This window comes from Crocodylus siamensis, chromosome 9 (genome assembly GCF_052110815.1).
Source record: "Crocodylus siamensis isolate JL-2025a chromosome 9, ASM5211081v1, whole genome shotgun sequence".
Classification (NCBI taxonomy): Eukaryota; Metazoa; Chordata; order Crocodylia; family Crocodylidae; genus Crocodylus; species Crocodylus siamensis.
Genome location: NC_143403.1, coordinates 39,848,582 through 39,860,784, shown reverse-complemented (window position 1 = coordinate 39,860,784; position 12,203 = coordinate 39,848,582). Strand labels below are relative to the sequence as shown.

Below are 12,203 nucleotides of genomic sequence, written 5' to 3'. Positions count from 1 at the left end.
TCCAGGTATGGATGGCCGTTGGCTTGCAGGGAGTTCATCTGCCTTTTGGTAGATCTTGTTTTTAGTCCTTCTGGGTGTCCACACACCCTCCTCACCCAGGCTAACCCAGGTCAGGGCGCTGGTTTAGTCACCGACAACCCAAGTGTGGAACAGGCTTACATGGTACCAGATAGCAGACCGAGGGAGGCCTGCCATGACAATCAGACAGTTCTGCCTCAGCCTTAATTCCACCCCACTTCAAACAGTACTCTGTGCACCTTCTCCCCTGGCTCAATCAAGTTTCTGACAGTACAAGTAGTTGCTATCGTGTAGGTGCTGTGTAAGTGGCATGGTGGCAAATTGGATATATATGTTGCAAAGCAGAGACAGCTTTTAGAGTTGCTGTTTTTCCATACAGACATTAAACTGTATAAACATTGCTGTAGTTCATATAACAGGATCTGAGTTTGACAGCATATTAGTCCATTGCTGCTGGGATCTGCTGGACATCTAGCCAGCAAGGATTGTGAGTGATGCCTTCTTGTTTGTGTTGGGAGTTACTGGCCAACTTTTGGTGATATTACAGTGGTGCATTTCTTTCATCATTGGGTCTTGGTTCTTATTAAAAATAAAAAAGTTAGAGGTGTTTTGTGGCTATATCAGTGGTACACTCAAGTTGGTTTTAGTAAGGGGATTGCGCTAAGTACATGACTGGCAGATTGAAGGTGTTAAGTTTGATTACAGGAGGCAGTTTAGAATCCGTTGTTTTCATTGCTGTATACTTAGCCACCAAGTTTGCAGTCTAATGTGTGTTTCCAGTATTCAGACAATTGTAAATCCTTAAGCAGGTATGGCTTGGGGGGAAAAAGGTAGACAAAAGAAGCTGCTCTTGTTATCATAAGTGCCCAATCCAGTTCTCTTTCCTTTGGGGTTTGTTTTTGGTTTGGTTTGGGTTTTTTTGGGTTTTTTTGGGGGGAGGGGGTTATTATTTGGGGGGGGTTGGCACTTAGGTTTTTGGGTTTCTTAGTAACTTCTGCATTCTATTCATAATGGTTCTCTTTATTCATCTTCTCTTCTGTGTTGACACCCTGTTAAAGTAATGACACAAATGCCTTTCTGTCTATAATCCGGCAGCATCCCACTTCTGCTGTTGGAATGCATGCGAAGAATGTTACACTGCCGCAAGACGTAGAAATTCCAACTTGCAGAACTGAAATGGTGGGTGGGGAGCATTTTCATTCTTGCAAGATGTTTCTAGGCGGTGGCTAGTTTGCAAGACTCGTAGCTTACTTCGTAAAAATTGGGCTGATAAGGATTTTTTTCTGTGATGTTGTCACTGGAAAAGGATGAGTCACTGAAATAAACTTTTTTTTTGCTGACCATGTTCTATTTTTGTCACTGTTTTTTTACTAGAGTAGGTTGGTCTAATGGCTAAAGCAGAAATCCGTTGAAGGCCAGGCAGTAGTTCCTGAGTCAGTAGCTAGAGTGGCAAGTTAAGAGGAGAGTCTGAGATACCTGGGCTGAGGGCAGGAACTAGAGGTATGTAGTCAACACATGAAGCCAGTGTTCTAGAGCCAAAAACTGGAAACCAAGAGGAAAGTGAAGTCAGGTGCTAATGTAGGAAGTAGAGAGACCAGCCAGTGGCAAGAACTGAAGTCAGGAAGTTGGGATAAAAGGCAGGGTCAGGAGACCAAAACCAGGAAATGGGGAAGGTACCAGGAGAAAAGGCAAGGGGATGCAAATGGGTTGGGAGCTGCTTGTAGACCTGAATCTTGGTGTTTTCAAAGTAAAGTGTCAGGATGCTCCTTTGAAATAAGGAGAGGAGACAAAGCCAATGAGGTGGCCAGACAAGGGCTCTTTTAGAAGCCAGCTGGGCCAGCTAAGTCCTAGAAAGCAGAGACTCAGCCCTTCTACTACAAGTTTCTTACACAAATAGTATCAAGTTTTGAACCTGTTAAAACATTTTTGATACTTCTGAAATAACCCCCCCCCCTTTTTTGTTCTTTAGTTTAAATCTTTGTTGGAATTGTGAAACAATTTCACTTGCCTTCCCTCTTCTCAGAATCTTTTGCTGCTCATAAAACTTTGGAGTTTTCTGTATCTAGCAGTTTAGAATAGGGGGGGAAAAAAAATTCAAAACTGCCAACTCTTTAGGCCCAAGTAACCAGCATTCTGTCCAGGTTGAGTTAGGAATATTTTTCTTTTGCACAATAAAATTGTACCTGTAAAGTAGAAGGTGATGCTGTACTGCTCCAGTAAGCATGTTCAAAACACAGCCTACTGCCCTCTGAAGGTTTTCAGGTTGCTTGTGCCACACAGTCAAAAGTCCATTTTCTAAAGATTTCTCCAGACAGTTAAGGAGGCAGGTTGGGAAGTTCGTTTGCGTTTTGGTTTGTCTGAGCTCAGCTTTTGAGATGTCTTAAGGAGACTACTTTCAAAAGGTACCAGACATTCATTTCCTGAAAATCTGGCTTCTCTTAAATGGCCAACTTTTAAAAGCATGAAAACACCACATTTACCAAAGCCATTAGTCCTGGGCTTTTCTCTGTGCAAACTTTTGTTCAGTGTGGGGTATCAGACAGTGACTGGGCAGATTTTTAAAATATATGTCACTCCTGAGAATTTTTCCACTAGTCTAGCATTGTACTGTTTTTGCTGTTGGTAAGTTCCACTAAAGTGGTGCTTTCCCAACACACAGGAAATCTGGTGTGTTAACTGTGTGAGAATCCTCTCTAATGGGCTTATGTGCAAATGTTAGCAATACAACTAAAACGCATAGCTGACAAAGTAAGCCCATACATCATAGCCACACTGCCTGGCCCCACTCCTGAGCAGTGGCTGGAGGTGGGTTGGTGGGCTGGGCAGTGCAGGTGCCTCTGCCTCCCCACCAAATTGTGCATTGTTCCCCTGCCATCCTGCCTTAGTGTGCAACAGCGCCGTTGACTTGGTGGGGCTAGGTGCTGCTGTGTGTGTGGGGCAACCTCTGACCATGGCACCCTGCATGGTCACCCACATCACCTACCCCAAAGTCCAGCTCTGGCTCCAAGCGCTCTGCACCAGTCAGGCAAGCGTGCTGCAGACTTTCGTCAACTGCAGCCTATTGAAGCTTTAATACCACATTTACTCAAATCTAAGATGACCCTGAATTTTAAGATCACCCCATAATAATTTGATTCTATACATAAAACATTTGTAAATGTTATGATTTTTCATGTATAGAATCAAATTATTGGAGAGTCATCTTTATTAATTCATTCCCCCACTGCTGTAGGAGGACAGGTATCGACCCTTTTCCCTCTGCTTCTGCTCTCCCCCCGCCTTTACTGTTGCTCTGCACCAGCAGGCTTTGTCCCTGTTTTAGCCTAGGACACTGAATGTGGTCCCAGCCCAGCCCCAGACAGCAGCCATGTTGGGGGGAGGGGAGGGAGAGGGAGCTGGGGAGGCAGGGGAGCAGAGGCTACTGCAAGGTGGAGATTGCAGGTTGTGGGAGGGTGGGGGGGCTATGGCCCTGACCCCGAGTAGGGGCTGGAACCTAAGCAACAGTAGCCACCGGTCCCCCGCAGCACCCTTGTACTCAATTCTAAGACATGTTAAATGGGAAAAGAAAGCTCACCTTAGAGGTTTCAAGTAAATACAGTAAATTCATCTTTAGGAGGGAAGAGAAAACAGAAAAATGAAAATGCCCTCAGCCACTGGTCACTCACCCCCTGGTTTTTTCAAAGTGGGGTGGGTGACCCAAACTTACCAACTGTGAGGCATGCTGGGCTGTGTTACTTGTTCACAACTCCCTGGTGTTGGAGCCACAGTACTTAAACACCTAAAAGGTGACTGTTCTACCTGGAATGCTAGGGCCCTGTATGCATGTACACCTCTGATCTATGAAAATTGTGTTGTTCCCAGTTAGTGACATTTAAGAACAGTTCAGTTGTTGTGTGTGTCCATACCACTGGAGATAAGCTGGATTAATCTTTCTTTATTTTCTGTCTTCAGAGCCTCCTGGAGAGGGAGAGACCGGTGGACACCATAAATCAGACGACAAACCATTGGATGGATCCTAGATGTAAAACAGTAGATCCAGACAAGGTGAAAAAAAACCAGGTGGCTGGTTTCGAAGTGTATGGTGTTGTGGAAGTGCAGTGGCTTCTCAAATGCTAATATTTTGCTCAGCTATTTCAAGACTAATATAATCTCATTTCTATATTTGTGGAAACCTCCTCATCTCTAACAAATGAGATGTTCCAAATAAAGACAAGATAGAAGAGTAGATTTTTTTAATAGATGAGCCAGGGCTACAGTAAGGAGTCTAGATTGAATTTGCAATCAGTAACATTTGTAAAGAGACAAACAACAGTAGACACTGATGAAATTTATGCACGTAGTAACTTTTCTTTCTTGGAAAGGGGAAAAATGTTTCATAGTTTCATAGATGTTTGGGGCTGGAAGGGACCTTGCAGATCATCAGGTTCAACCCGCCCGCACTTGGGCAGGAAAGACTGCAGGGATAAGATGACCCCAGCAAGGTAGGCATTAGGGGTATGCAAAACTGGCCCTATTCAGTTCGGGTTTGGCCCAAATCAGGGACAGTGATTCAATTCATTGATTCAGATTGCTGTCCCTGATTTGATTTGGCTGAATCTAAATCTGAAGATTCGATGCTGAAGAATCAGTGATTCAGCCATAGACACAGCTTTAAATGTTTTTTCTACATACCTCAAGGTACTATGAGGCAGCTTATGAACACTGTGATGCTGGGGTGAATGGAACATCCCACAGTAGTGTGGGGGGGTGCATGCTTGGTGAAGACCACTTCTGGGACCACTGGGCCCTCCCCCCACCCCCCGGCTTAGCGATCAGCCACAGAGGGACCCCGGGTGCCACCCCAGACCCAGGAGGCACCAGTCACCAAGCTGGAGAGGGGTGTGGAGGAGCCTCCCACATGCTCCCTAGGGGGTTTTTGGTCCACTTCCGGGTCTGCTGCTGAGTGTGCTGGGGAGCCCCCTGTGCTCCTGTGGGATGCTTCATCTGCCCCACCATTGCAGTGTTGATGAGCCGCCTGGTACCTAGAGGTATGTAGAAAAAACATTTAAAGCTGTGTCTGTGTTCGAATCACCAAATCTCTCCGAACCAATGTGGAGGGTTCCGATTCTGTTCGGAGAGATTAAAGGGTCTCCTGATTCAATTCGGAATTGCAGATTCGGCCATCAAATCGAGCCAAATCTCTGCCAAATTGAATCAGCGACCAAAGCTTCGCATAGGCCTAGTAGGTATCAAGACACTATTTGAAGATCACCAGGGTAGGTGATTGTACCACTTCTGGGGGAGAGCCTGTTCCAAACCCTTGGCACTTGACTTGTAAAGAAGTTTTTCCTTATGTTCAGTCTGAAGCGATCTTCAATCAGTTTGTGCCAATTATTTCTTGTCCTCCCCTGGGGGGCCTTGGTGAATAGATGTTCCTCCAGACCCTGATGTATGTCCCAATATACTTATAGGCTGCCACCAAGTCCCCTCTGAGTCTTCTCTTCTCCAGGCTGATCAGTCCCAAGTCTTTCAGCCTCTCCTCGTATGACCTGGTCTCTAGGCCTGTGATCATGCATATGGCCCTTCTTTGGACTCTCTCAAGCTTCTCCACATCCTTCCTGAAGTGCAGCGCCCAGAACTGGATGCAGTACTCCAGCTGCGGTCTCACCAAAGCCAAGTAGAGCAGGAGGATTACATCCTTAGCCTTGCTCGAGATGCCTCAGTAGATGCATGCCAGTGTTTGCTTAGTTCTGCCAGCTATGGCATCACATTCGTGGCTTATGTTCATTTTGTTGTCTATCACGACAACCAGGTCTCGTTCATTTGTTATGCTGGCAAGTGTAGCACTGCCAAGCCTATAAGTGTGCTGCAGATTATTTCTCCTCAGATGGAACACTTTACATTTCTCCATATTAAATGAAATCAGGTTGATATGTGCCCATGTTGCAAGCCTGTCCAGGTCAGCCTGTATGGCCAGCCTGTCTTTGGGTGCTACCACGCTCGCCCATAGTTTGGTGTCGTCAGTGAACTTTGCCAGTTAGCTTTTAATACCTGAATCCAAATCATTGATAAACATATTGAAAAGCACCAGTCCAAGTACTGAACCCTGAAGGATGCTACTGGTCATCTTCCCCCATGATGACTCAGTCTATCAGTACTCTCTGGGTCCTACATCAGAGCCAGTTACCTAGCCACCGGACCATAAAGTAGTCAATGTTGCATTTTTCCAATTTTACCATGAGGACATTGTGGGAGACCAGATCAAAGGTCTTTGTGAAGTTGAAGTATATGACATCAACCTCATTTTTCCTATCCAGGTGGCAAGTTACATGACTATAGAAGGATATGAGATTGGTCTGGCATGACCTGCCCAAAATGAAGCCATGTTGGCTATCCTTCAGAATAATGCCTTCTGTTAGCTTGTCAGCAATGGATTCTTTGATAATTTTCTCCAGGATTGTACCAGAGATTGAGGTCAAACTAGTTGGCCTATAATTTCCTGGGTCCTCCTTTCTCCCTTTCTTAAAGATAGGCCACACTGGCTTCTTCCAGTCTTCTGGGACCTGTCCTGAGCACCACAAGTTTTCAGATAACTTAGCGATAGGTCGCATGATGACATCAGCCAGTTCTTTTACCACTCTTGGATGTAGTTCATCTGACCCTGCTGACCTGTAGATATTTAGCCTTTGTAGGTGCTCCCCTACAGGATCTACACCAAATATGGGAGGGTGGTAACTCCCGCCATAATCATCCTATATCCTGTCAAGCAGGCTAACACCCTTTGACTGCTTGAATACCTATGTGAAGTATTCATTTAGGAATTCCGTTTTGTCCTGAATGTAGGTTATCAGCCATCCCATTTCATTCATCAGGGACCCTATGCTTCCCTTATTTTTTCTCCAACTTTCTGTATATCTAAAGAAAGACTTTTTGTTGTCCTTGATTCTGTTGCCAGTTTGTATTTGGTTTGTGCCTTTGCTGTCCTGATCCGCTCCCTACAGGTGTGGGCTGATGCTGAGTACTCCTCATGGGTAGTTATTTCTGACTTCCATCACTTGTAGGCTTCTCATTTTAATTTCAGGAGGTCCATGACTTCCTTATTGAGCCAGGAGGGTCTCCCAGCCCTTTTGTTGCCTTTCTTATGAAAGGGAATGGACTTCCTTAGAATTTTTAGGATAGTTTCTACTTGTACTCCCTTCCTCATCAGACCATGGCCCCACAGGGCCTCACCAACCAAACTCCTAAGCTTGTGGAAGTTAGCTTTCCTAAAATCAAAGATTTCTTTCCTACTGGCCAATTTCCCTGACTTACAGTCAATGGAGAAAGTGAACATTTCATGGTCACTGTTGCCCAGTTTCCCTTCAGTCCTCAGGTTGCTCAGTAGTTCGTTCCCTTTGGCCAAAACCAAGTCTAGGAGTGCCTTGCCCCTGGTTGTTCCATAGACTTCTTGAGATAGATAGAGCTCCTCAATGCAAGTGAGGAAGCTTTGTGAGTGATCAGATCTGTCTGAGGGCTCATCCCAAAAGATGTCTGGGTAATTGAAGTCACTCCATGATGACCATGCTCCGAGAACATGCAGCCTCTGCTGGTTCTCCAGAGAATTCCTGATCGACCTGTTACTCTTGGTTTGGAGGTCTGTCATCAAGGCTGTCCCATTGGGAGGCAAATCGGGGTGACTGCCCCAGGCCCCATGGACAACGCCATACAGGCCCCACCACAGCTACCATGTGCCATTGGTGGTGGAAGCGGGGTTTAGTGGGGTTCAGCCACCCCAAACGGAGGGCAGCAGCAGGCATAGCCCTATGCCATGTTCGGGCTCCTGCAGTGGTGGGGAGGGGCGGGATGCTCAGCTACCCTTCACTCACAGCCAGTACCACAGCCGGCCCAGCTGCACGCAGCCAGGTAAGTTTCTTTTAATTTTTACCGCCCTGGGCTTGGGGAAGGAGGTGAGCAGATTGAGACACTTACAGTGAGGAGGAGAGTGGGGTAGGGAAAGGGTGAATCATTCACCCTTGCCCCCTCCCTGCAGCACAATGGGGATTGTCCCATGACCTGGCCCGGCTGGGGCCCCATTCACCGTGGCTGGGGCCTTGGCCGGGCCAGGTTGTAGAAAAATTGGAGCCCAGCGGTTCATCCAGGGGCATGGGCGGGCATCTCCCACTGCTGCATGCACCATGGGGAGCTAAGGGGAGGTGGGAGTTCCACCCCCCTCCTGACTTCCCTGCGCTGTGCCCATGGACAAGGCACTGGGCTGTGATTGTCCCACGACTGGCCTGGCCGGGGCTCTAGTTTCGGGGAATCAGGCTCCAGCCAGGCCAGGTCATAAGGCAATCTGAGCCCGGCGGCCTCTCCAGAAGCATGGCGCCAGGCAGCCAAGGGGGCAGGGGAGCATGTGGCCCCCAATCTTTGCACAGGGCAGGCAGGCCACAGGTACAGCGCCATGTGCCTTGCTGCCTGGCTAACCCAGTGACAGGATGTACATGACTGCCCCCGCTGCTTTCAAAGCTGCGGCAGCAGGGAGGCATGGAGGCAAGGAGCTCTCCAGCCCAGCGGTGCAGCCAAGGCCGGCTCTGCTCCAGCTCCTGGCTCTGGCCCCCCTCGGGTGGTGCGCATCTGGGTCTGGGGCAGGGAGGCAGCCAAGGCCAGGAGCCAGCCGGAGCCAGGGCTGGGACTAGTGCGGCCAGGGCCAGGATGCAGCCAGGGCTGGGGCTGGGGCCAGGGTTGGGGCTGGTGCAGCCAGGACTGGCATGGCACTGGCAATGCCGCTTTCCCCTCCCCCCACAGACTTTTCATTGAGGAGGGAGTTCAGCCCCTGCAAATTTATTTTTTCTTCCTCCACTTATGCACCCCACTCCTGGGCCCCGCACAGGCTGATATGCTCTGGGTCCCGCACATTCCTAACTCCTAACTGAGTTTATTACAGACAGTTCTGTCTGTAATAAACTCCTACGGTCAAATCCCCTTCCCTGTGCTTTCTCCATATCTTGACTGAGAGGGTCTCAAGTCACCCTTCTTTGTTTCCAGTCTTCACTTCTAAGGAGGTTGTAATGTTCCTTCACATAAAGGGCAACTTCTCTGCCTTTCTTCCCAACATAATCCCTCCTATACAGGGTATATCCCGCTATGCTTGTGGTCCAGGCATTGGTGGAGTCCCACCAGGTCTCCCTAATCTCTACGAGATCATATTGCTTTTTGCTTAGTGGGAGGGCCAGTTCCTCTAGCTTGTTTCCTCTAGGTTCTCTGTACCCAAAGTGTTGCAGACAGAGTTCAAGATGGCTTGTATGTAACTCAGGTTTGACTGCTAGAGGCTAGTTAGATAGGCAAGGGAATGGTGGCCATGATTTTTCTCCTCAGCAGTATGCACATTTCCTGTCCTCCAAGGAAGTAACCTTTACCATGCAAAGTATTCCTTCATGTTGCATACCAGCATTACCACTGGGAATGTGTGCCTATGAAATTTATAGGATGTATAGTGAAGAATAGCTAACCTAGCCAAGTAACAATCGAGTCGTGCACAGGTACGGCTATTCTTTCTTTTGATAAGCATGTGGTTAATATACAGTTAGCTTCCTCTCCTCCACAACCACCTACTCCAAAGTCAGCTGCTGCAGAGGTGATAATGTACCTTTGGCAGGTGGCCATGTCCTGTTCACCTTGACTTTTGTGACATTACTAAGTATTTCACTAGGACTTAAATATTCACAGCGCTCTGGTTAGCAAAAGCAGGATAGCAGCCTCTGGCTGTTTTCTGGCACCATGCAATTTTACAGAAGTTTCTGACAACTGAAGCTGCTAGTACTGTTTGCAATGAGTATTATCTCAGATTGGTAGTAATTAAGTGTGCATAACTGAGTCAACTTGCCCTGCCCTCCCTCAGAGAATGGATGGATCAGTTCACCACACCTGGATGACAGTGCATATATAAGGCAAGGGTAACAAGTAGGGCGTGATTTCATTGGCAGTAGCACACTGTACCCAGAGCAGACAACGTGTTGTCTTTGTTATTTCTTTTTTACTTTACATAAATAACGTGACTCCTCTGCCTTAGGCACTCAGTTTGCTTTGAGCCCACAGACACCTGAAATGCCTTCTCTAGTGCAAACAGCAATGAACAACTATGGTAAATTTTAAGTGATCCTCCCCTACTACATGTAGAGTGACATTTCCCCTTTGCCATCCCAGGAACAATGTTCAGACCAATTTAAAAATATATGTAATATGGCTGTTTTCCTTGCTGAGGATCAATCAGCCAGTTGCACAGGTGGGAACAGACTTCATGTTTCAAAAGGACAGAGACAAGACTGCATCTCTGCAGACTCACTTGGACATATGGACCAGAGTGCCCCACGGATGGTACAAATACATCTACTTCAAAATGTTTCAATGACAGATTTGCAACAAAAACCTATTTTTATCAAAATGCAAAGGTTGCAAGTTCAAATTTTGATAATATCACTTTCTGAAGTTGTCAAAACATTCTGCTCTTAACATTTCGTCTTTTGGTTTCAAAATTAAATTAAGTGCTTTTAATTTTTAAAAGTGCTTTTATCCGGTAAGTCAAATCCAAATAATGTGGGTTTTCTGAGAGAGACAGAGAGATCAAACAAAGTGTCACCTAACATGTCCTTCCAGATAGGTGGTGTATGTATTCAATACTTTGGCACAGCAGTGGCACTTAGTGGACTATGTGTCTCTGTCTGGGGGGTTTAAACACACCCAAAAATGCTTAGTAGCTGTATCCTTTTCTGGTCCTGAAGGGGAAAACAGAAGTTTCCTTCTGCAGCTTACCCTCCTGCTGCCCTAAAAAGAACAGAGCTTTTGTCTATATTGTCTTTAAATAAGGCCAGTAACTTCTGTCTCTGCATGGTTCACTTGTTTTTTCCTCCCTGTTCCTACCAGGATTTCAAGCTAGCTGGGGAAGCTGTGAGCACCCTGTTAGAACAGAGATGTAAACTTTCCAAAAATTTTGAAGCCATGGAAAAAAACTGGTTTCTTTCTGGTTTTTTTCCGGAAAAAAACGGACATTTTGGAGAAAATTGAAATACAAGCAATACTTATTTTCTTAGCACCCTTGACAGCTCTAAATTCACTTTGCTACTTTAAGGACATAAAATGTATTATGTATAACTTTGTTTGCTCCTAAAATTATCATGTTTACTTCTAATTTAATAAATATAACGTAGTTTATTTAGACAATAATTACAAATTTACTAATTGAATTTACTTTGAAATGTTTTTAATTTTTGTTATAAATGGAGCTACAAGCTGCTGAACTCTAAGGAACCTAGCATCTCTTAGTTTTTGCCAGTTTATGAGAAGCAGGCAAAAATTAAAGTTGAAAATAGAAGAAACCATCATCATTATAGTAAAACAAAGAAAGTTGTTATGTATTCTGTACTTAGTTTTCTCCACAGTGTCAAGCAGATACAGAAAGCACTCATTTTAAAAAAAGAACTGAGGAACAAAAGGGGGAAAAAAACGCAAGTTACACTGAATACAAATTTTGCTACATGAACCTTTGTCTAATCAGTCTCATTTTCTGAGCTATCACTATCAGCAGTTTCTGCTGCTACTGATTTTCCTGATCCTTCATTTTTGTCAACTTCATGGACCTCTAGAAACTGAAGTTTTGCCCAGATTGAGACAAGCTCCTCTACAGTTTCACATGTTAGTTTATTTCTTGATTTGGTAAGAGTATTTCCAAACAGACAAGTTTCTTTCACATGCTGCAGAAGATGGAGGAATATGAAGCAGGCAAGCAGCAAGAAGAGTCAGAGGCTGTGTCGTGCAAAGGCCTTGCCACCATGTCGCAGGAGGGATATGCTTGGCAGAGTCCCAGACTGCATTCCTGGACCAAATACCTGAAGATGTTCAGTAGTCTGCAATATTTGAAAGTACCTTTCCAACATCAAGTCCTAAGTGTGTTGCTTGTTTTGTAATCCAGTCAAATGCAGTAGCAGTGCTATCATCACTAACATTTCTGCCTTTGAATCTTGGATCCAAGAGATTTGCAGCAGCATGAATTGATTGGCAACAAAATTCTTCCCGTCTGTTAATAAAGTCTTTCACCTTTCTTTCTTCTGTACTTGTAAGCAGAGATGCACTTAAAATCAACTGGTTTTTGAGACACTTATCTGGGCCATTTGATAAGGAATGTCTGACAAAAGTGCACTGTCTGATCCAGATGCAGTGATTGCTGAAGAAAT

At 45.6% G+C, this 12,203-nt stretch overlaps 1 protein-coding gene across 1 annotated transcript in view; it reads left to right on the top strand.

Annotated features, from left to right (window-relative positions):
- FA2H (fatty acid 2-hydroxylase) overlaps window positions 1-12,203 on the top strand; it is an 81,413-nt gene that overhangs the window by 39,558 nt on the left and 29,652 nt on the right. Inside the window, exon 2 of the mRNA XM_090063416.1 lies at window positions 3,970-4,062. Coding sequence (XP_089919542.1) covers window positions 3,970-4,062 — 93 coding nt within the window. The remainder of the gene's footprint in view (window positions 1-3,969; window positions 4,063-12,203) is intronic.